A 25,179-nucleotide genomic window follows, 5' to 3' on the forward strand; every position below is an offset into this window, starting at 1 on the left:
TTCAGATATCTTCTAAAGGTTATACAGTATAGTTATTTATCTCCTTGGCTCGGGGGTCGCATAACTCCAAACCCTCTAACAATTCAGGTAGGGACGTCCTACGGAAAAGCTGCATATTCCAGGATCAAATCAGAAACCAAGATGGCTTCTGTAAATTCAGGACTGTCCCTGCAAAATAGGGACACTTGGAGGGTCTGTTTTCCGGGTGGAACTTGGCAAACGTGTGGTTGCAGTCCTACATTTGCAGAGATGATGTAATGGAGGTGTGGGGACTAGGGTGATGACTTTTTCAATTTTTTCCTCAAAAATTATGTCCTGTAGCACAAATGGACGAACGTTTGCCTATTAATGACTAAAATGAGGTATATTCCATTGAAATATTAAAAAAAGGTTACGCACAAACCATTTTAAAAAATTTTGTATGCCGTTTTACCATTTCATTAAATTGTATTAACAATTCTATATATATTCCGTATCAAATTTGGACACAACACCACATTCCACAACGGGGAGTGTTCTTAGCAAGATAGGGTATACAAATGTCACACCTGCGCAAGGTAAAAGCCCCTTTTTGGGACCTCAAAACTCAGCCAGCAGACCCTGCCGGGCATGCTGGGAAAAGAACCTACAGGAGAGGTAGCAAAACATCGTCCTCTAGTGGCGACTATACTGTTACTGCAGCTTAAAAAAGCTTCCTTGTGTGTTTGATGACCCTATATAATGTTGTATATATGTGACTCTAAAGGTTGGGTTCAATTTTATATCTGCTTACAGTGACTTCAAAAATGGTCAATAAACTGATACATAAAATTTTTTAAATCATTTTGTGCGTGAGGTTTTTTTATCAAATCTCTTTGATAGTAAGATTTTATCTAATCTTTAATTAAAGCTCATCAAATTATGATACAGTACAGGGAAATGAGGTTGTAAAAAAGTCATCACCCCAGTGGGGACCCTTTGAGGAGGAGGTAAAGGATCAGGTGCAAGGGGTGTTTATCTGTCCTGTGCTTTCGGACTTATACAGGCAAATGCTGCACACATACCCCCCCCCACACACACACTCACTTCCTGTTCATTTTTGTATGTGGACAAAAGCAATTTATTATTATTATTATTATTATTATTATTATTATTATTATTATTACCCCGCCCATCCAGCTGGGTTTCTGCAGACAGGGCAGAAGTTAAGCAGTTCCTCTCTCATCCACTGATTTGTCTATTCAAATACTGCCCAAATTCCCAGCATGAGTGTTATGAGAAAAACACACAGGATCGTGTCTGTCTTGTTCCACCCTCAGACACTCATACATATGCAATGTTTTTGTAGGTGGAAAGCATTACTTTGAACCGCTGTGTCAACACTGGTTGCACAGAAGTAGACGGCCGAATCGTCTTGTTTCACAGAGGAAATCTTCAGCTTAAGGCGCTGAGTCTCAGGCTGCTCGGCTGCGAACCGTTGAGGAAGACTGCTGCTGTTCTCCAGAAGCTCTCGATACTGGAAAAAATAGAGAAACTGCAGCCCTCGATTTGCATCCTGCCGGTACCAGAACAAATAGTTGTGCGACTCCGTTTGATTGCATTCCAGCTGCGCAGTGTCGCCTTCTCTCAGCACTAAACCCTGTGTTTGGTCGATGCGAGCATTTGAGCTTCCTGGAAGAGAGAAAGCGAAGTGTTATAACATTGGGGGTGAGGGTTTAAACCAGTGTTTTCCAAACTTGGGTCTCCAGCTGTTTTTGGACTACAGCATCCCTAGCTAGCAGGACCGGTGGTCAGGGATGATGGGAACTGTAGTCCAAAAACAGCTGGAGACCCAAGTTTGGAAAACACTGGTTTAAACCCTCACCCCACTGGAAAACACTGGTTTAAACCAACGTCGCAGGTGAGCATAATATAAAAAGGGTTCAATGAAAGCTTTACCTATTTCCAAAAGCCAAACGCTCAGAAGGCACCAGCCAATCCACATTTCTTCTCTAATGCAGCCACTAGACTTTTGGCAAGTTTTACTCTCCGCTTCCTTCTGTGGTTCCGTCACACTGACTCCACTCCTGACATCACAAAGTCAAGGTAAGCAGATACTGCTGGTTTTGCTGTTCTAGTTCAGGGGCACAAAATCTGTGTGCTGCGAGCGAGGTGTTGCTCAAGGTGCTGTTGAGAGAGAAGGTTTTATAGGTGCAGTACCGGTGTAGCCGCCACTAAAGGGCGCTGGTTTGCAACCTGGTTCTTTTCCCAGAATGCATTTTTGTTGAAACATGGATACTAACGGACATGGTCAATTTACATTTTTATATATATAGATAGAAGGAGAGAAATGCATCACCAGCAACTCAAGTGTTCAGCAGTTTTCAATGGACCCTGTGATGTATTTCTTAAATGATAAGGCAGGGATAGGGAACTGGTGTCCCTCCATCCGACTACAGTACCCAGCCAATATGGTCATTATTCAGAGATGACGGCAACTGTAACAACATCGAGGCGACCCTGGCACAGGGTCTGCAGTGATGAACCAAGTTCTTCTCCTTTCAGTCAGAGTGAAACGGTGGCAGCCCACATTACACCGGGTGGAATTCCCCAGTCAGAGCAAAACTCCTTTCGAACAGCAGCCCACCACCTCTAAGGTCTCGTTCTCAAAGACAACAGGTGTCACGTTGCTAAACACAGCCAGGGCAGGGAGTTATTGCACACTGCAGGAAGAGCTCCCGACTACTGTGTATCTGCTGCTAGCACAGAAATACACGCCTGTATCGCTTGCTTCGACCGAGGAGATGTTCAAGCAAAATACTTTATTGTCCAACCGACGAGCCGTCAATCTGTCCGACTTGATTTCGTTGGTCTCCGGAGCATGTTCAATGGAGTAATAGAGAAGCTGAAGGCCCTTCCCCTGGGGCTGTTGCTTGTACCAATACATGTTATCGTGTCCATAAGTTTGGCTGCATTCCAGCTGGGCTGTTCCGCCCTTCTTCACCATCAAGCTTGGCACCTGCTGGATCTCTTTGCCTGAAAGCCCTGGGGGGAAGAAAAAGATGCACTCAAAGAAATTGCTCAGATAATCGTGTTCATTTTTCTATTTTCTATGCATATTTGCGCTACAAATGCACAGATGATTTGTATGCCACATTAACTGCCCTAGAACTCCCCACTCCCCCACCCCAGCATCTGGGGGGCTGATGACCCCCTGTGACTGCTAGCTCCTCCATCCATCACAGAACTGGGGGTGGGCAGTATGAAACTGGTTTGCCTGTTGTCAGAGATGCCGCCTATTAAATCTGTGCAACTGTTTCAGAAACGGAGCAGAGTGTTGGCTTATTAGATTAACATTCACAGAGCTGATGAAAGCAATCCTTTATAGAGAACTCAGCAGTAGTCAAGAAAATAGCCAAACATTGCCCTTCAGCTTCTGGGGTGGCCACTTCTTGCCAGGACACCAGAAAGCTGGTTAAATCTCCTAGTGGAGCAGTACACCTCTGACTTTCCCCTCCCCAGCCCTCTTCTGCCCTGTCATCTGTGGCGCCACCCCTACCAGGTAGGCCACTCACCTGTTGGCACGGCAGGTGAGAGAGGGTCAGCAAAGGACATGAGATAAAATAAGTGGCAGAAATAGTTGTCGGTATTACTATTGTTATTATGTTAATAATATTATAATATATTATTTATATACGGCCCTTCATCCATGGGTCACAGGGTGGTTTATAACATAGAAACCCATAATAACAACAGAAATCAACAACAACAACAACAACACCAACAACACACAGCATTAAAGACCTCCTGCTAGTGTCTGGAACAGTCTTCCTCAACCTGGTGCCCTCCAGTTGTTTCAGACTACAAATACCATCACAAAATTGTAGGGCAGGAATCTTTGGCCCAACATGGGGCTTGAACCCACAATCCTGAGATTAAGAGTCTCTTGCTCTGCTGGCTGAGTGCCATCAGCCATGCTAGCCGGGGTTGATGGGAGTTGTAATCCAGCAATAATGCATGGATGCCACCAGGTTGACGAAGCAAGTCCACAGCAAGAGGTTTGTGCCCCAGAAGCTTCAATTCTCCAACTTGTCCTCCTTGTTCTTTCCTCCTCGGTTTGTATCAACCTGGGGGAAATTGTAAGAACATTTTAGTTCCAACAGAATATTCTAGGGTTTCCTGACTGATCGTTTTTCTCCCAGCTACAAACGCACCTGCAGCCAAGAGAGAAACAGCCACACACCACACGACCTGGACCTTCATCTCGGAGCATTTGCTGTTTCTAAGCCATCTCCTTGCAGAAATATGGCGTAGGCTCAACTCAACCACTCCCCCTTGAGGATGGAAGACTCCCTTGCACGGCCAAGTTCGAAACGTGAAGCACATATTTAAATGTGCAGTACAGTATTTGATGCATTTCATGAAATTTATAACACTGCTGGATTGTGAAGGTTTTGACCTTTAAAGCCCTTCACGACCTAGGACCCTCGTACCTACGGGACCGCCTCTCCCAGTATGCCCTGCGGTGGACCTTAAGGTCCATAAATAGCAACACCTTAGAGATCCCAGGCCCTAAGGAAGTCAGATTAGCCTCAACCAGAGCCAGGGCCTTTTCAGCGTTGGCTCCGGCCTGGTGGAACGCTCTGTCTCATGAGACCAGGGCCCTGCGGGATTTGATTTCTTTCCACAGGGCCTGTAAGACAGAGTTGTTCCACCTGGCCTTTGGCCTGGAATCAACTTGATCCCTTCCCCCTTTTCCTTTTTCTGATGAGGCTGCATTTTAATTTTAATGTTGTATTTAATCTCGTTTTTAAGCTGTATTTTAATTAATTGTTTTATATTCAGTGTTAGCCGCCCTGAGCCCAGTCTTGGCTGTGGAGGGCAGGGTATAAATAAAACTTATTATTATTGTTGTTATTTTAAAAAAGGAAAACAACAACAACACTCAAAGCGGTTTACAAAAATGCATTGCACCTTAATACTTTAGGGTCCTAAACTAAAGAATGGCAACTTCAACAGACAGAATATGCGCAGCTTGCAGACTTAACATATAGAATAAGAGAACATACGTTTAGAGAAGATTGGAAAACGTTTATTGAATACTTGGGGGGGGGTTGTGTACACTTGAGAACGCTGGCAGCATCAAGATAAAGTCAACAGTGTAAATAAGTTTTGATGGATGCAATAATGGAATACCGAATGGTTTCGTTTTTGTAAAATTTGCAGGGATTTATGATATGCAAAATGAACTATGGAAATAGAAGAAGGGAAGTCATTGATATTTTAAGTATATTTAAATGAGTATTTTAAATTGTAAAACAGGAAAATGTAATAAAAATTATATATACTGTATAGTACTTGAAGGCTCTAATTTACTGAGAACCAGTGTTTTATTCCCAGGGGTACTCAAGGGCACGCAGTACCGGCACTTACTGTAACACTTAAAAAGTGTGGCGCTTACTGTAACAATTTCATGGTGAGTCCTGGCACCTATTTTTCGGGGGGGGGGAGCACCATAGCTGCCAAGTTCTCCCTTTTTTTAAGGGAAATTCCCTTATGCTGAATAGGCTTCCTCGTGAGAAAAGGGAAAACTTGGCAGCTATGGAGAGCACTGGAAGGCACATTTAGGGGACTAGCCCTGTCCCCCTAGTCCACTAACTGCTTGCCACTGAGCAGAACATACAACTACCAGTATCTGACTTTTAGAAGACATCTGAAGGCAGGCCAGATTAGGGAAGTTTTGAATGTTTGGTAATGCTTAGAAGAATGGTAATGAATAAAATACACCTGTTTCCCATTGCAGTTCTCCTTTCACTTAAAGGGAAATTCAGTGGGCGGCTGTACCCAGTATCCCTGGCCCCAATTCTCCATATTTCTGGTTGCACACGGTGAGGGAGCTGTAAAAATGCTCCCCTTTGTTGTCTTCCATCTTTCTTCCCCAAAGCCTCACCAAAGTGCTGTCTGTCATCATCCATGTTGCTCATCTTGCTTAGAAAAAAAGAGAAAGATGTCGTGGGGAGAGAGAATGACCGCTCCACACATCAATGGGCGACTTTTGCGTGGATGCACGCAGCCCCCTGGTCCCAGAGGCGACTCCCTGGTAGTTTGGGGCTGGCATCGCCTCCCCAGGTAGGATGCCAGGAGTCTCCGCCTACCCAAGCCCAGCGTCCAATCCTGCCTGGGGAGGTGTTGCCATGGGGTGGCCAGGTAAGGGGACGGACTGCCCAGCTCACACAAGAGAATTTGAATTTTACCTCCAAGCACCAGTTGGTTCCAGAGCTTCTCCCACCCTCCACACCCTTCATTCATGTTCTTTTGCAGGTTAACCTTTTCTCTACAGGTTCACAGGCGCTGCTACATCAAGGCCGCTGTTGAAGGGTCGGAAAGGAATTTTCCTGCATTGGCAGGTTTCGCCTTTCCCGTAGCAATATGCCACATCTTTGGCGGTGTCAGGGCCGGCTCTAAGGCAAGGCTGGGTGGCACAGGGCGCAGGGCCATCAGGCTGGCGCCGCACGGCTGCGCCCACTCCAGCAGCGCTGCGCCCGCCAGACAGCTGCGGTGGGAAACGGGGCGGGAGGGGCGCCGAAGCAATCTTCGTACCACGGCGCCCGGGCGCCCGATATGCTTAAGACGGCCCTGGGCAGTGTCAGGCCTTGGGCGGAATTCTTTGGTGATTTTCCTAGAGGGAGGGGCGTGAGGCGGAGACCTCACCCCCTTTGCGGCAACAAGAGTGGGGTATTGGAGGAAGCCTTGACCATGCCAATAGGCATAATCACTTCCCCCTTCCAGTGGCGGCAAACAGGGGGCGGGCTCTCTCTGCTTGAACATATGTTCTCCAGAGCCAGCCCCATACATGTAGATAACCCCGAAGCCTCCCAGAACCCCGGCTGGGGGCTGGGAAGGATAACGCCCAATGCCTGAGCCAAGGTCTCCCTACATCTGAATCTTAATAAAGTTGTGGCCAATTTGAATCCCCTAGCACGTTGTTATGCGTCTTTATTCCGCTCAGCGGGTCGCCGGGGGGGGGGGGTTGGGGGACGTCGCCTGTCCACGCAAGACATATTTCTGCCCCTAGGAAAATGTAAATGACGAGGGTGGGAAGAAAACAGAAAAAACTGGGAAAAACAAGAGGAGTGAATGTGAGCAAATGACATTGGCAAGAACTTGGCCTGATGTCTAAAAACTGGAGGGCTGGGTCAACCAGGGGCTTCATAGCAGAAGCATAGCGGGATTCGAAGAAATACAGTTTGCAATCTGGAGCAAAATTCCAGAGTGATGTTCTGAACATATGCCTCTTTATTTAGAGCACAACTTCAAACATATTTCTGAGGGAAATTTCCTAAGGCCAATATAAAATTAAGATCAAATCTCAATCCCACACTATTACATATCAGAGATACCTGGTGGGGAGGAATTTAAAACATCTGGACTCTCAGATAGGAGTTAAGATTAAGGAAGGTTACCATCTATATTTTGTGAATGTATGACTACATACATCCAAAGTTTCTCTGATAAAAATAGGGACATCCTATTTAATTAATAATAATAATACCCCACCCATCTGACTGCATTGCCCCAGTCACTCTGGGTGGCTTTCAACATATATAAAAACATAATAAAACATTAAACATTTAAAAAAACTTCCTTATACAGGGCTGCTTTCAGATGACTTCTAAAGCATCCTTGGCTTGGGGGTTTGCATAACTCCATACTCTCCAACATTTCTCCAATGAAGATAGGGACATCTTAAGGAAAAGTGGGACATTCTGGGATCAAATCAGAAACCGGGATGGCTTCTGTAAATCCAGGACTATCCCTGGAAAAGAGGGACACTGGGAGGGTCTGTGATTAATGTATGCTTGGTTCTCTTTTTCCTCACCACCTGTTGTTGATGCAAACCCAAGTATGGATTTTCTAGATTTTCCATTGTGTACTTTTCCATTGGATAAAGTCCTTGGGGTGGAGATAACCCCAGGATATAAATATAACAATGCTTCCTCTTGGCTTTCCCACTGGGAAGAAAACACCATGAAATTTGTTTTGTTCGTAGCCTTCTTGGGAGTGGCTGGTAAGTGTGGTTTCTCATGGTTCCTGTCTGGGTAACAAGGGGAAATGGCTCCACTTTGAACACTCCTGGCACTGTTTACCTCTTTGCCAAGTAGGGGTCACACCCAAAGGGAAGCTGTGCCTCTGCGATGTCTGTCACTGCCACCCAGTCCTGACCAGCTTCAGCCAAATGCAAATGGAGACAAACACATGAGGCCCATTATTTTAAAGACAGATTCTTGAAGGAGGAGTGGAATGGCAAAGTGGCCAGCCTTCCAATCAGAGACATTGGTGGCTCTTTGCTTAGTCCGCAAGTACGTAAGAAACAGGACATGACCAGGCTAGGAAAACATCTGGGAGATGTGGAAATTGTGAGTTCTTTTCTTGCTTTCCCTCTCACCAGATGTTTCCTAGTACACTGAGCAACTAGACAACTCTTTGCCGACATGGAGATTACGAACAACAAGAACCTTGCCTTGCTAAATGGAAGGAAAGAATTGTGGCTTGCCACGGTTTTTAAATTAATGGCAGACAAGATGGGCAGACGTGGGACGTAGGTGGCGCTGTGGGTTAAACCACTGAGCCTAGGGCTTGCCGATCAGAAGGTCGAATCCCCACGACGGGGTGAGCTCCCGTTGTTCGGTCCCAGCTCCTACCAACCTAGCAGTTTGAAAGCACGTCAAAGTGCAAGTAGATAAATAGGTACCGCTACAGAGGGAAGGCAAACGGCATTTCCGTGTGCTGCTCTGGTTCGCCAGAAGCGGCTTTGTCATGCTGGCCACATAACCTGGAAGCTGTACGCCAGCTCCCTCGGCCAATAACGCGAGATGAGCGCCGCAACCCCAGAGTCAGTCACAACTGGACCTAATGGTCAGGGTTCCCTTTACCTTTTAAGATGGACAGTGGGTTGAATTTCTGCTATGCTTGATCATTTGCACACTAGAGCTATGGAACGTAGACCTCATGAAGTCTGATCTGTAGACAGGTGTGTCTCCCAGGACCCCAAATACAGAATCTGATGTTCTTCATTCTTTCCCCAGCTGCCTTCCCCATCAATGATGATGATGATAAAATCGTGGGAGGCTACACCTGCCAGTCACATTCTGTCCCCTACCAAGTTTCCCTGAATTCCGGATACCACTTCTGTGGTGGGTCGCTCATCAACAACCAGTGGGTTGTTTCAGCTGCTCACTGCTATAAGTCGTAAGTTTAAAAAACCAACCAACCTGTCGTGCTGCTCCTTGCAGCAGTATTGCTCTGATTTCTTATTTATTTATTTTGGTATTCCTTTCGTGAGCAGTAGTAGACACTGCCCCCTGCCGTTGACACTGGAAATAATAATAACCACTGGAACATTCAGCCTGTTATGAGGGTGCATGGGATGTTGGAGGAGGGGTAATACCTCTGATAGGAGACACATTGTGCTTCTTCTGGGGTAGTTAGTCTACCTTTGGTCCCCCACCCTGCACTCAGCTCTCACCTGTGGTCCCTAGAAGCCAACAGCATGTGGCAGCAGCCACACCCTGGGAACGGCATCAGCTGGCCAGCTAAAACAGGTGAGGGTAGCCACTGGGTTTCAAACCCTCGGTGAGTTAGGGAGCTCCCTGCATATGAAGACAGGCTCTGGCGGATTGAGCAGACGAGACCAACAGTGGGTCCAATGGTCAAGAAGGCTGTTTCTGCACGTGCTGTGGAGGGAAGTGAGGAGCAGGTAGGGCTCATCAACCTGAGAAGGTAGCCCATCTAGGAGAAGGAAACACCTGGTCCTAAACCTCTGCTGCCTTCTGGGATGGTTTCAGGAGAAGAAAGGGCTGAGGAATAAACCTACAGAAATCCAAAGTGGAATCCCAGATGGTGCCTTGTACGTTTCCTTCTGGCAACTCCTAGGGACCAAGGTGTAGTTGGCCCCCCAATAAAATGTTTGACAGCCCCCCCCCAAGTTGATGGGCATTGCCATTCAAATGATGTACAAGCACCTCCTCTTGTGATCAGTTATGCAAGGAGGGGCTTACCTGCCCCTCCCCAATATTTTATTCAAGTTGGTACCCCGTCTGCTGCCAAGCTGGGGCCAAATATATTCTCCTGCTTTCCTTTGGACCACATCAGAGAGGCCAAGAGGTGGGTCTTGTCATCTGGGCACCCCAGGACCTCCATATACACTGCCCAGGATTGATTGCAGTCTGGGGAGGTCACTTCAGTCCTGCTAACACAGTGGTTTCACCCCCAGAGGCACACACTGCCTTGTCTCTCGAGACGGACAGATGCCAACAACTCAGCCTGCACTAAAGCAGAAACCACGTAGCTCAGTAGAAGAGCATCTGTTTTGTGTGTAGAAGTTTCCAGGTTCAATCCTTGGCATTCCCAGGTAGGGTTGGGGAAAAAGAGTTCCTGCCTCAAACTTGGAGCACCATTGCTAGTCAGTGTAGACCAGGGTTTCCCCAAACTTGGGATTCCAGCTGCTTTTGGACTACAATTCCCATCATCCCTGACCACTGGTCCTGCTAGCTAGGGATGGTGGGAGCTGTAGTCCAAAAACAGCTGGAGACCCAAGTTTGGAAAAGCCTGGTGTAGACAATTCTGAGCTAGATGGGCCAGATGGCCTGAGTATTTTGGGACTAGAAGCTAACTTGCAACCAACCCCACATTTGTCAGGATTCAAGTCGCTTTGGAGAATGGTGCGCTCCCAAGAAAAGCAGCCATGTCAGTGGTTCTGGGGTTGTGTGGGTTGTTGAAACAGGGATGTGGATGATCAAGGCGCTCTTCTTTGTCTCAAACCAGACGTATCCAGGTGAGACTTGGGGAACACAGTTTGACCTTAAACGATGGCAGCGAGCAGTACATTAATTCGGCCAAAGTCATCCGCCACCCAAGCTACAACGCCAACACATTGGACAATGACATCATGCTCATCAAGCTGTCCAGCCAGGCAGCCCTCAACACTCGGATCAGATCGGTCAGCCTGCCCACCAGCTGCGTGACCACCGGGACACAGTGCCTAATTTCCGGCTGGGGCAACACCCGCAGCAGTGGCAGTGAGTCCTTTGTGTTCTTTTGTGATGCTGGTGCAGGGGGAAGAATGCGGAGTACAAACACGGGGTGGGGGTGGGGAGAGAGCAACATGTTAGCCACCCAGCCATGTTCTTCAATCTCCTTCTGTTGCCTTAAAAAAAATCCAGTTGCTTTTAATGTGCCCCTTAAAGTTAAGACTAAGATTGCCATTCTAACTTGCTCTCTAAAAGCAATAACCAGATTGCATGGGCATAACCAGGATTTATGTTGGGGGAGGCAGGCTTCATGTTAGGGATGGAAGAACCTCAGTTAGTTAAGTATTTTTGTTGATTAACTTTCATGGGTGGGCAGCTGCCCCCCTGCTCTTCGTTGACTATGCCCATGCAGTGTTGGTCCAAGACCTTTTGCAGAATGAGACGGACAGATTGCTCACCCCAATAGTGGAGCATGCCTTCATGATGCCCGGGGTGGGCGGGTGTGTGTGCCCGGGGTGGGGCATGGCAGCCCATCCCTCAATGTCGATGCGATGGCAGGGTGAGGACACAACAGCCATGCTCCCTTTGATCCCAGCCTTGCGTGCGTGCCTGTTGTGTCCTCCCCATGCTACCCTGCCAACGCCCCCAGGAAAAGTGTGCCCAGGGCCATCGCTCCGGCAGTCGCCCCCCCCCCCAACTCCACACCCCTGGCTCCCCGTGCTCTGCACTCCATTCTATGTGCATAAGCCAGGCTGACTGGCAGCTGAATCTTATTTCAACACTGACCATGTCCTCTTATCACCAGGGCAGTCTCCTTTAACAGGATGTGGACCAGGAGAATCCCTCCTCATTGCTTCACTTCCCCAAATCACCCCCAGCCCCGTGCCCCAAATACGATCTATAATCTATAGTTACAGGGAAAAGAAAATTATGAAAGGAAGTTTTCCCCGTTTTCAAAATCATTTTATTTGTAGGCCGCCTTTCCAAAGTCGAAACGATGCTCAAGGCCGCTTGCAACATATGAAAAATTAAAGGGCGAAAGTAGTCGTAAACAATATCAAAAAGTCTTCTTCTTCTTTGGTGATCACTTGTAGTCGAGTAAGATTGTCTTCCATAAACACAGTTTTAACAGTGACTGTGGAGGCCAATCGTGGATCCACATCCTTCCACAGTGGGAACATAGGTTTCCAGGCGGGAGTTGGTCACAGTGAGGGTTTGCCAAATGTGCCTTCCTCTTAGCACATTTCTCCCTTTTGTCCTGAGTTTGAGTGTCTTCAAAGCCCATGACACCTTTGGTAAAGGCTGTTCCCCAATTGGAGTGCTTGTAGGCCAGTGTTTCCCAATTGTCATGGTTTAGATTTGCCTTGAGAGAGACTTTAAACCTCTTTTGTTGACCACCAGCATTACACTTTCCAATTTTTAGGTTCAGAACAGAGTAGTTGCTTTACAAGAAAGAACATTCCACCTAAACTTTAGGAAGAACTTCCTGACAGGAAGAGCTGTTCGGCAGTGGAATTTGCTGCCAAGGGGTGTGGAGGAGTCTCCTTCTTTGGAGGTCTTTAAGCTCAGAGGCTTGACAGCCGTCTGTCAGGAATGCTTTGATGCTGTTTCCTGCTTGGCAGGGGTTGGACTGGATGGACCTTGTGGTCTCTTCCAACTCTATGATTCTATGATTCTAAGATGATAATCAGGCATCAGCACAACATGACCAGTCCAACGAAGCTGATGTTGAAGAATCATTGCTTCGACACAAGTGGTCTTTGCTTCTTCCAATGCAATACTTTCCACGTAAATCATAACAATGAATGCAACATTCCTATTTTCTTTTCTCCTATGCTTCCTGCAGCCAGCTATCCTGACCTCCTGCAGTGCCTGAATGCGCCTGTGCTTTCCTCTAGTCAGTGCACGAAAGCTTATCCAGGGCAAATCACGCAAAACATGATGTGTGTGGGATTTCTGGAGGGTGGCAAAGACTCCTGCCAGGTAAATCTTCTCTCTTTCCATAGGCACTTCATTGTAGTGGCATAGGGGTCTCTTGGCAGATGATACAGATGCTCGGTTGGAAGGGCAACCCAGCCAGATGGGTGTGGTATATATAAAAAATTATTCTTATTCTTATTATTATGTCCGCTGAGCAAGGTCTAATGGGATAATGGCAAGGGAGGGAGGATTTCCTTGGGATCGGGCGGTTCAGAGGGACAGAAGGAATTTACCTGTTAGACAGAGTAACCCCCACAGTTTCTAGCTGCCTATTGCTAATGTGGAGGTTTAGGGATGGGGGAGAAACCCAATTCAGTTTGCATTTAAATGAGTACCTACCACAGCCGTCCATCAAAATTTGCACTTCTCCAAATTTGCATTGTATTTCTGCAGCCAAGTATACGAGGGCAAAGTGTGCATTTTTTAAAATTTGTATATTAGTGAAAGTTAAAAAGCACTATATTTAGAGAAATTGCTTTGCAAAAATGTGTAATGTATATTAGGCAAAATGTGTATGGGAGGGGATATTGGTGTTCTTTTCAGGCCCCACAAACCCTTTTATCAGATTTTTTTTTCCCCAGAAGGTTTCGCAACTTTCTACCAGGATGGTGAGAATTTTATTACAGTCAGCCCAAAAAAGATTTTATACATACAATGTGTTAATAGTGCAAATCACCTGATGACTGATGGGTCCCTCCTCATTTGCCCCAGAGAACTGGGAGGAAGGAAGAGTCTTTTATACTTGCATTACTAGTACTTGAAGATAGTTTAGAAGATAAGATTTGCTTTAGCATTCATCCCTCCTCTTGTTCAGCCAGGATTAATCCTTGAGTTATTGGTCTGTTTGCAAAAGACAACTCGATAGTTGAGCAGACTAGGTTTAAGTCTACTTTCTGCTCTTCATTATAACTCTAGAGAGACCCTATAGCAGGCATCCCCAAACTGCGGCCCTCCAGATGTTTTGGCCTACAACTCCCATGATCCCTAGCTAACAGGACCAGTGGTCGGGGAAGATGGGAATTGTAGTCCAAAACATCTGGAGGGCCGAAGTTTGGGGATGCCTGCCCTATAGGTTCAGTATAAGTTTGGGGGGGGGGGCTGCTGTTTATTAGGCAATTCTGGTGCTTTGAAATCCTGTAAAATGTGAATAGAACATTGCCTTATGGTGAATTGCTTGTCAGCGCAAGCATTCACTCTCTACCCCTGTTCTGGGGGTTTTCCCAACTCTTCCCCAACTCCATTTGGGGTGGGTGCAGGGAGGAGAGGATGGGAAAGCCCCATTGCACAAGCAGAAGCTCTTGTGCAGGGCTTCCATTGACAGGACAAACCTCGCTAGGTTTTGAGTTGCTTTAACTGCCGTAGCTCCCCTGCCTCCCCATAATCCTTGGAAGTATTATTTTGGGGAGGTGCTGAGCAGTTTCCCTCAGAAATCCCACCCCAACTCTACAGTTAACAGGCTTCGGTGGTGCTGTCCAAGAGACTGATGGTGCCTGTGTGGCAGGAATTAGACAAAAAGAAGAATGATCTCAATGACTGTTAGTCTATACTTTGGCAGAGGCACATTCTACAAACTGTTGCAAGGCATGGGCGTACCCAGGATCAAAACTAGGGGGGGGGCAAGGGGAGGGGCCAAGGCACGGAAGGGGAGGGGCCACAAAGTGGGCGGGAACGGCGAACTCGCGCTCCGCCGGGCTGTACCCCTCCCTAGAAGCAGGGCTGGTGGGCGGAGGCGGAGCCCAGCCCAGCGGAGCGCGAGTTCAGCGTTCCCGCCCGCCGCGCCGCGCTCTCTGGTTCCCCGCCGCGCTTGGCCTTGCCAGAGGGCGCGACGGGGAGCTGGAGGGAGGGCGCAGCGCGGCGGGCGGGAACGGCGAACTCGCGCTCCCCCGGGCTGTGCCCCTCCCTAGAAGCAGGGCTGGTGGGCGGAGGCGGAGCCCAGCCCAGCGGAGCGCGAGTTCGGCGTTCCCGCCCACCGCGCCGCGCTCCCTGGTTCCCCGCCGCGCTTGGCCTTGCCTGAGGGCGCGCCGGGGAGCTGGAGGGAGGGTGCGGCGTGGCGAACTCGCGCTCCGCCGGGCTGTGCTCCGCCTCTGCCCACCAGCCCTGCTTCTAGAGTAGGGCAGCTGCCCTAACTTGCCCCATGGTGGGTACGCCCTTGTTGCAAGGTATTGGAGTAACACAAGTCATATTCCGTCTCTCACTTGTACCGCTTACTGAATAGACTTTCCTTGTGTTCTTTCATAGGGAGATTCTGGTGGTCCTGTGGTCTGCAACGGGCAGCTCCAGGGAGTTGTCTCCTGGGGCCTTGGATGTGCTCAGAAGGGCTACCCTGGAGTCTACACCAAAGTTTGCAACTACGTCTCATGGATTAGTAGCACTATCAGATCCAACTGATCAAAAGCCAACATACTTTGATTAACTCTCCTCTCTTTGCACTCACTGAGAGGTCATCCCAGTGAATCGAAATGTAAGGGTTCAATACTCAAAAAATAAAACAGGGGTGAAGTTCTTTAATGCAAAGGAAGATCTAGGAATTGTCACTTTGTGCTCTCATTCACCTGAAATAAATACCTTTGCACAAGCTTTCTGCCAGGCCTTATTTATTTAAACTTGCTTCTCCAATGGAAGCCTCCACTGCATCTCAGTCCCTTCTGTGAACATTTGCAGAAAAGACCTTAAGGATTCAACTCCTTTCACATACATATACAGTGGTCCCTCGACTTACGAATTACCCGACATCTGAAGTTTTTGACTTACGAACGGGACAAATGGCCGCACACTTACAAATTTTTCTACATCCGAACGGAAACCGTTGGGGGTTTTAAATGCGGTTTACTCGACTTATGAATTTTTTAAATGTGGTTTCCTCGACTTAAGAATTTTTCCGAATTTTTTTTTCCTATGGGAATTCGCTTTTCAACTTGCGAAATTTTCGACCTACGAATGTGCATTCGGAACGGATTAAGTTCGTAAGTCGAGGGACCACTGTACTGTATTGCAATGAATGCTTTACATGGTTTTCACACAGTTCCTGTGTGTGTGTGTGTGTGTGAGAGAGAGAGAGAGAGAGAGAGAGAGACTGATCCAGGAGAACTTCCCAGTCAGTTATGTCTCGTGTTAATTAGTAGAACATAACATAAGATAAGATAATATAAGATAATCTTTATTGTCATTGTCCCCTTGCGGGAACAACGAAATTTATCGGTTATCACATCCACTCAGATAAAGCATTCCACATAATCCAAAATTACTACAAAACCCTAATTAAAACAGTGCAATACAGTACACTATAACAAGTAAAATAAGATGACTTCAAAGTTCAGACTTTTCATTCACGGCCAAAATTGCTCTAGAGAAGAAACTGTTCTTGAGATGGCTCATTCTTGCCTGCATTGTTCTATATCTCCGTCCCAATGGCAGGAGCTCAAGGAAACGGTGATCAGGGTGCATTGGATCCACTGATATGTCTAGTGCTTTTCTATGGCACCTGCTGTACTTTTTTTTAAATATATAAGTAATTTTTATTAATTTTACAATAACACACACATAAATCAAAAAAAGAATATAAAAACCATAATAGACAATAAAAAAGAAAAACGAGACAAAGAAGAAGAAGAAAAATAACCCATTACAATACAAACAACACCATACAATAAAAACACCCAATTTGAATATATATATCATCACTTCTTTTTTTTAAAAAAGGGACTTCCTCGGATTCCCCCTACCTGCAGCTCATTGCTTATCATTTTTGGCAAATTCTACGTCTTATTTTCCCTAACCTATTTGCATCTTCAATATCTTATGTTTATATTCATATTATATCTTACTACACCTTAACCATAATATTCTTCAACTTAATTTTCAAGCCTGCAGTTCCATGAATACTTATAATTCTCTTCCTAATTCCTAATTCAATTCAATTCTACAACACTTTTTAAAATATACTCTAAAATTCTTCCATTCCTCTTCCACCGACTCTTCTGCCTGGTCATGTAGTCTCCCGGTCAGCTCAGCAAGTTCCATAAAGTCCATCATTTTCTTTTGCCATTCTTCCACTGTTGGCATCTCTTGTGTTTTCCAGTTCTTAGCTATCAGGATTCTAGCCGCAGTTGTGGCATACAAGAAAAAATTAACATCTTTCCTAGGTATTTCTTTTCCAACTATACCCAGTAGAAAGGATTCTGGTTTCTTAATAAAGGTGTTTTTCAACACCGTTTTTAACTCATTACAAATCTTCTCCCAGAAATCCTTAACTAAAGGGCAAGTCCACCACATAGCATAAAATGTTCCTTCCACGTTCTTACATTTCCAACATTTATTATCCTGGTTATGGTAGATCTGTTCTAAGGTGGAGAGTGAGCAGCCAATAATGCTCTCTGCTGTTTTAATAATTCTACACAGCCCTGCTCTATCCTGAGAAGTACAGCTTCCGTACCACAAACATAAACCATACGTGAGCACGCTCTGTATGGCACAGTGATAGAAGGCAAGCAGCAGCTTTTGTGGAAGATGGTTTTTTCTTAGAATTCTCAAAAATTCTCAAACTTTCCTTAGAATTCTCAAAAATCTCAAAAACATGGGTGGCACTTGCGTTTTTCCTCCTCAGATGCCGAAATATCTTGGGTCATATCTGTGCAGCAACGATTATCATGTACATTCCTCAGTGAAGGGGTTTGTGTCTGGTTTCCTGTGCAACCGCCTCGCTGTGTGATCTTGCTTAGCACAGAAGTAGGTGCCCCTGTCTCTCGGCTTTGCTTCCTTCAGGATCAGATTCAAGCTGTAATCTTCCATTCCAGGGCTCTCAAAGAGGTCTTTAAATTCCGTCTCAATAGGAAAACGGTCTCCAGCACCTTCTCTCGAATAAATCACTAGCTGGAGCCGTGCATCTTTCCTCCTTTCTTGTTTATACCAGTACATGTAGCTAAAGCGGGTTTTCGGTTGGGAGCATTTCAAGATGACTCGCTCATTTCCCCTGACAATCATATCTGCAGACTGGTCTACAGCACTGCCTTATAAGAAAAAGAAAAGGAATGCAAGTAAAAGAAATTAAGAGTTGAATCAGATGGCTTACAATTAAAGGGAGACATTGTGTTGTAAGAATTTTAAGGTTATATATATATAATAAAAGGTAAAGGGGCCCCTGACCATCAGGTCCAGTCGTGTCCGACTCTGGGGTTGCAGCGCTCATCTCGCTCTATAGGCTGAGGGAGCTGGCGTTTGTCTGCAGACAGCTTCAGGGTCATGTGGCCAGCATGACAAAGCTGCTTCTGGTGAACCACACGGAAACGCCGTTTACCTTCCCGCTGTAGCGGTTCCTATTTATCTACTTGCACTTTGATGTGCTTTCGAACTGCTAGGTAGGCAGGAGCTGGGACCGAGCAACGGGAGCTCACCCAGTTGCAGGGATTCGAACCGCCGACCTTCTGATCAGCAAGCCCTAGACTCTGTGGTTTATCCCACAGCGCCACCTGGGTCCCTTACATATAATAATTGTATATATAATAATCCTATATAATAATGTCCAAGTTGTCCCTGCGTCCAGTTGTCCCGTGTGTCCCTGGGTCACTGCGCATCTGCCCCAGGGATACAGGGATTGGACGGAGGGACAACGGCCAACCGCCGCTCCGCCAACCGCTGCTTTCTCTCCGTTCGTTCCTCTCCCCTCACCACCAACAGAAAGGGCTGTCGGCGGCGGAGGGAGAGGAAGGAAGGAGGAGAAAGGGCTGCTTTCTCCTCCTTTGTTCCTGTCCCTCTGCCGCCGACAGCAAGGACAGGTCCGCGGCGAGGCGGCGGGGGGGGGGGTGAGAAGCGCTCCTCCCCCCCGCCGCCTTGGCACGCAGCGCCGGCATGGGATGGAGTTTCGGAGAATATCTCCCGCCCCCCCCCTCGCCGCGCACCTCCCGCATGAGACGGGGCTTTGGAGACCTCCGAAGCTCCGTCCCATGCCGGCGCTGCACGAGAGCAGCGTTCTAGCGCCCGTTTCTAAACGGGCTGAATTCCACTAGTTGTTCATAAACATGTACAGAATGTACAGGCACATGTCTGAAGCAGCACAGGAAGACAGGCCTGACTGACACCATTTTGACTCTCTCTGACCAGGTGTTCCTCTGCAAGGAAGAAGGGGGGTGGGAGAATTAAAGTGATAATCCCTGGCATCCTGATACCTGAGTGCCAGACAAAAGGGTATGATTAACTTGGCTGGGAAACAGGGAAATGTAAATCTCTCTCTCTCTCTTTTTTTTTTTACTTGATGCAACTTCAGAAAGAGTGTATGTCAACCTGATTAACCCCAGATAATAAAGATTAGCCAATACCAGCATCTTGCCAAATAATAGTTTGACCGTACCATTAAAAACTATTGATATAAGCAAAAGATAATAGTGAATTTTGGGGTTAAGAATGAATCCTAGGTTAGAACAGTTTAAAGACCACTGAGTTAAGAGATGGCGGTAATAATAAGTTGCTTACCTGAGGGGAACAGGAAAGTGAGCAGCAAATGGAAGCCCATTGGCGCAAAGGAGCCTCTCGGCAGACATTTGCCCAACCAAAGCAACTCCAGGCACAACAACATCCTTGGTGCTCTTCAAGCAGCTAATGCGGTGAAGCACAGATGGGAGAACAGGATGTGGTGTGGGGGAAGGAGTGGAAATAAAAGAGAAACCACTTAAAAGCGGGGAGGGACTAGAAGCAGAGTCAGCTGGGGAGGGAGCTGTTAAATGACAATATGGGGATAATAATACGCATTAAATGACAATCTGGTTTCGCTGAAATTTCTTTCAGTAGTGCACAAATCTCAAAAAGAGAAACAAAAGAAGTTCCTGCTGGATGAGGCCATTAGCCCATAAATACTTACATCCTGTTTTTACAGCAGTCAAGTGACTGAGCACATGAGCACAGCATCCCCATTCATGCCATAAAGAAACGTGTGGCAGAGGGACTCGGGAGCAGTGGCGGTTTTACCTGCCTCTTGTCTTGCCAGCTAGGGATGATGGGAGTTGTAGTCCAAAAACAGCTAGAGAGCCAAGTTTGGGAAACCCTAGGTTAGAAGTTGCAAAGTATGCTTTCCTGCAAGTTTCCTTGTGCACTGGTAGAAACAATGGGTGTTCACCAGTATGCAGATGATACCCAGCTCTACTTCTCCTTCAAACTGGAACCAGTGAAGGTCCTGTGTGAATGTCTGGAGGCGGCTGGAGGATGGATGGCGGCTAACAGATTGAGGTTGAATCAGGACAAGACAGAAGTACTGTTTTGGGGGGGCAGGTGTGGGGGACTCCCTGGTCCTGAATGGGATAACTGTGCCCCTGAAGGACCAGGTGCACAGCTTAGGAGTCATTTTGGACTCACAGCTGGAGGCGCAGGTCAATTCTGTGTCCAGGGCAGCTTTCTACCAGCTCCATCTGGTACGCAGGCTGAGACCCTATCTGCCCGTGGACTGTCTCGCCAGAGTGGTGCATGCTCTAGTTATCTCCTGCTTGGACTACTGCAATGCACTCTACATGGGGCTACCTTTGAAGGTGACCCGGAAACTGCATTTAATCCAGAATGCGGCAGCTAGACTGGTGACCAGGAGTGGCCACCGGGACCAAACAACACCGGTCCTAAAAGATCTTCACTGGCTCCCAGTGCATTTCTGAGCACAATTCAAAGTGTTAGTGCTGACCTTTAAAGTCTTAAATGGCCTCAGCCCAGTATACCTGAAGGAGCGTCTCCACCCCCATCGTTCAGCCCGGACACTGAGGTCCAGCGCCGAAGGCCTTCTGACGGTTCCCTCACTGCAAGAAGTGAAGCTACAGGGAACCAGGCAGAGGACCTTCTCAGTAGTGGCACGCTCCCTTCAGATGTCACGGAAATAAACAACTATACAACTTTTAGAAGACATCTGAAGGCAGCCCTGTATTGGGAAGTTTTTAATGTTTGATTCTTTATTATGTTTTATATATTCTGTAAGCCGACCAGAGTGGCTGGGGAAACCCAGCCAGGTCAGCAGGGTATAAATAATAAAATTCTTATTCTTATTCTTCCCATACAAATAATAATAATAATAATGGTTTAATGAAACCCCTCCTTGGTAGACCCCATGTAGTCTGTCTTCTTGCACCACACCCCTTCATCAATGAGGTCTTGCACAAACCATCTTTTCTACAGCAGGGGAAAAAATATTTTCTTAATACTCTGCCTGTAGGCTATACTAAACATATTAAACAGTGTGAAGAATAGGTCAGAGGTGCCTTTAAATGCTGGTGAAATGTTATGTTACTAGAAGAAAATTGAATTTAAATAATAAGAAAGGGGGAATGAACTCTCCCTGTCACCCCTTTTTTCCCCTTTCAGTTGGTTTGGTCTGTTGCTTTTCCTCTCCTGCTCTGTTTGGAGGGAGCCCAGATTGAGTCGGGCTTGGTTGGGAGTTGCGTGTAGGTAACGAGGAGTTGCAAACTGGCCGAGAATTTCCACGTGTCGGCTAGATCCCCGTTTGCTTTGATATGCAAAAGCATGATTTGGGTCTTGTAATTGTACTGGGGGGCTCAGCTTGTCACTTGTTCTTCCTCAATAACTGAGAGACTGCTAGTTGTGCCAGTTGTAAAGTAGGTTTTTTAGATAAATTTTGCCAGTGTTTTTGATGTTTAATTTGAACCTGAAATGTTTGTGTCGGGACACTTAAAAAAAACGCCTTCTCTTCATCAATGCCATTTGGAATTTGGTGGAGTAATGCTTGGTATATAAAATACAAACTGTTTTTTAAAGGTTTTACTTAGAAGGAAGTAAATTGAGGATGGAAAGGTTAATGGGCATATATGTCGTCATTTCTCTTAGAAATGTGGCAGGTGGCTTGGCCTACCAGAAATGTGCTTTGCCTCTTGTTGCCTTTTTAAAAAGTATTTTTATTTGGGTACAAAAAGGTACAGAACATCAAAATAACTGCACATAAATAGTAGAGGGGAGGTTAAATACTAGCAGTGTGGTGGCGGGGGGGGGGGGGGCATTCTTTGCTGCAGCTCCGAAGTTATGGAATTTCCTCCCTGCAGTGGGTCAATGTAACCAGAAGGTTGGTGGTTTGAGCCGCCTCCCGGGGGTGGCAGTGTGCAGGATTCCTGCATTGCGGGGGGTTGCACTAGATGACCCTTGAGGTCCCTTCCAGCTGCACGATTCTGTGTCTGCACTTTGACTAGGCTTTTGGCCAATGTTGAAGGCCCACTTTTTTACTCTGATGCTTATCACCTGTGTAGTGTGTCTTCAGGACCCTCCCTAGTCCTGTGGCTAATCTGTTTTAGCTGTGTTTAATTAGGAATTTCAAATGGTTTTAGCATGCCCCGGAACCTGCTGTTGGAGGGAGGGTAATGAATTTAATAATAAAAACAATATTGTTCGTCTTTGTAGCCTTAGTTTCCGTCGCTGCCATGGCTCTGTAGTAAGTCAATATATTCAAAACTTCTGGAATGGGCTGGAAAGCAAAAATGCTTTAAAAAGAAACTCAGATAAATGCTTTTGTATTGTCATGTGGTTCAGAGACCTTAGTGCTGTCTTTATCATTGCTGGGGTTTTTTTTGAAGGGGGGTGCCTAATGAATAGTAGAATGTTAAGTGGGGAGCAAAATAGTATAATTGGTTAGATGTGAATACAAGGCACAAAAAGTTAGTAGAGAGACGTATTAAAATAAAAGTAGTAGTGATAATAATAGAGTGTGATTATTAGAGCACAGAATCATTTTGAAGGATTGATGTCAGTGGAGAGAAAGCTAATTGAGAAGAGAGCCTGACCCAAATTTTTAATACTGCTTTAGTGAGTAAGAAGAGTTTTGTTTTGTTTTGTTTTGAGATTTCCTTGTAGAGATGTTCCAATTCTATTTGCTTCTCAGAGGTGTACATTCTGTTCATTAGAGCTAATTTGGATGTATGGTAGTACCAAATTGGAAAGTCCCACTCACCCACCAAAAAGCATAAAGGCTACATCATCTGCTGATAAGTTTAACATGTGTTGTATCATGTATTATGACACCCTCCACAAGTGGTTTATCTCTTAATTTTGTATATATGGTGGGTGTTTTTCATTACTATTTTGCCATATTTGTTTTTCCTTTTCCCCTTTTCCTTATTAAATTTGCAAATTAAAAATAAAGTTTTAATTTTTGTAGCTAAGGTCTCTATCGCCAAAAGTTCCAAAAAGTAGGGGCAAGAAAAGGCCCCTCTGCTTTGTGTCTGTACCCCAACTATTATTTCTGATTATAACCTTACTGCCTTTCTGTAAATTATGTAGAAGTTGAACAAATTTAAAACTGAACCTATTTGTTTTAAGAGAAGAAAGAAAGAAAATCTGGTTGTGGGATGCATTGTGAAATCCAGTGATGCTATTTAAGCTTATTTGCCAGTTCTTTTTCTGAAATAAAAAATTAAAGTGTTTAAATTGCCTCCCTTTTACAAAGCCCACCTGATTTTTGTCAACCAGGTGGGGCATTAATTGTGCTAATCTGTCTGCATGAAAATATTTTGGAATCTTAATGCAGTTGAATGGTATGAGTAACCACAGGATCTTTGCCAGGTTTTGGTACCATTACTAACCTTGATTCTTTCCAAGTTTCTGGGATTTATCCCCCTCCTTCTTTTTAATTCAGATATGATGTCAAGTTTTGTTAAAAATCCCATAAACCACCCAAGCCAGGTGTTTTGGATTTTTTTAAAAAAGGCACTTTCCATGTATTTTTTTAAAAAAATCTCTGCCTAATGTGTGTTAACTGACAGGTCTTTTAAAAATATTTAAAGAAAACAGAAGAGTGTAGAGCAGGCACCCCCAAACTGCGGCCCTCCAGATGTTTTGGCCTACAACTCCCATGATCCCTAGCTAACAGGACCAGTGGTCGGGGAAGGTGGGGATTGTAGTCCAAAACATCTGGAGAGCCGAAGTTTGGGGATGCCTGGTGTAGAGGATGCATACATAACAGAATCAAGCGTGTGAGAGAGAGTGAGTGATTAGAGTGAGCATATGCTGATATTCCTGCCTTGCAGGGGGTTGGACTAGATGTCCCTGGGGGTCTCTTCCGACTCTACATACAGCCCTATCTCTTCCTCTATGAAAAAAAATTCACCGCGTGCCATTACTCATGTCCCTAAGGAAGGCTGCCTTTTGTTTCGTTTTAAAGCACTCTAGTCAAGCTAGACATGAACCCTCTTGGGCCCAGTAAAAACTCTTGTCGGCCCACAGTCTGTTGGGGGGCCGTAAGGGGTTGCGGAGAGCCTAGCCAGTGTGGCGCCAATGATTAAAGTGTTTGACTAGGGCTGGGGAGAGCAGGGTTCAAATCCCCACTCGGCCGTGAACCTCCCTGGGCCACCTTGGGCCTAACCTACTTCACCAGGGCCAGATTTTGGTTTGATGAGGCCCTAAGCTACTGGAGGTAGTGGGGCCCTTTATATGTCCAGCTATCCTTTGTCAACAACAAATTGTCGCTGTTTTTTTGTGTTGAATATATGTTATATGGTAATTTATGGACCAGTCCATGCAGAATGTAGGCACCCTATATATAGAAATGAGAAAACCAGTGATATTTTAGGGAGCAGGCTAGCAGGCCTTACATCATAGGAGCCTACACAACACAAAACACTGTTGCTGTACAGTATGTAGGTTTTATTTTATTTGTTTTTTATCTTATTTTGGAAATGTGCATCCAGGTTTTCTTCCTTTGATTTTTTTTTGGGGCCCCCCAAGAGAGTGGGGGCCCTAAGCTATTGCTTGTTTAGCTCGTACGTAAATCTGTTTAGCTCGTACGTAAACCGCACCCCACCTTGAGACCGTTGGAAGATAAACAGTGGTATATGCAGGTGAAACTCGGAAAATTAGAATATCATCGAAAAGTGCACTTATTTCAGGAATGCAACTTGAAAGGTGAAACCAATATATGAGAGAGGTGCATGACATGTAAAGCAAGATACGCCGAGCCTTTATTTGTTTTAATTGTAATTATTTGTCGTTAGGCGGGTCAATTATAAATGGAATGTCATTAATGAAATGTAATAGCGATGTTTGTTTTTGTATTCTTGTGACTGTTTTATTACTGTGGAATTTCCAAAAGAAAGCAGTTGTAATAATTAAAAGAAAAAGAAAAAAAATAATAAGTTGCATTACTGAAATTAAATGCACTTTTCGACGATATTCTGATTTTCCGAGTTTCACCTGTAGATGTAAATAATTAAGGAAATAATAAATAAATGTGTCCGCGGCCCCCCCC

At 45.8% G+C, this 25,179-nt stretch overlaps 2 protein-coding genes across 2 annotated transcripts; one reads left to right on the forward strand and one right to left on the reverse strand.

The window, feature by feature from the left end:
- Positions 1–1,150: 1,150 nt before the first annotated feature.
- Positions 1,151–4,405, reverse strand: LOC118097932 (uncharacterized). Its single transcript, XM_060269093.1, has 4 exons — positions 4,173–4,405; positions 2,679–3,003; positions 1,918–2,045; positions 1,151–1,650 (listed from the first exon to the last, which is right to left on the reverse strand). Exons 1-4 carry the CDS (start codon positions 4,378–4,380, stop codon positions 1,295–1,297), a joined length of 1,017 nt encoding a protein of 338 aa, XP_060125076.1. The 5' UTR covers positions 4,381–4,405; the 3' UTR covers positions 1,151–1,294.
- Positions 4,406–7,903: 3,498 nt separating this feature from the next.
- On the forward strand, positions 7,904–15,545 carry LOC118097929 (cationic trypsin-3-like). The gene is made up of 5 exons (XM_035141247.2): positions 7,904–8,026; positions 9,045–9,207; positions 10,783–11,036; positions 12,835–12,971; positions 15,207–15,545. The coding sequence occupies exons 1-5, from the start codon at positions 7,987–7,989 to the stop codon at positions 15,354–15,356; spliced, it is 744 nt and encodes a 247-aa protein (XP_034997138.1). The 5' UTR covers positions 7,904–7,986; the 3' UTR covers positions 15,357–15,545.
- Positions 15,546–25,179: the final 9,634 nt, after the last annotated feature.

This window comes from Zootoca vivipara, chromosome 16 (assembly GCF_963506605.1).
Source record: "Zootoca vivipara chromosome 16, rZooViv1.1, whole genome shotgun sequence".
Taxonomy (NCBI): Eukaryota; Metazoa; Chordata; class Lepidosauria; order Squamata; family Lacertidae; genus Zootoca; species Zootoca vivipara.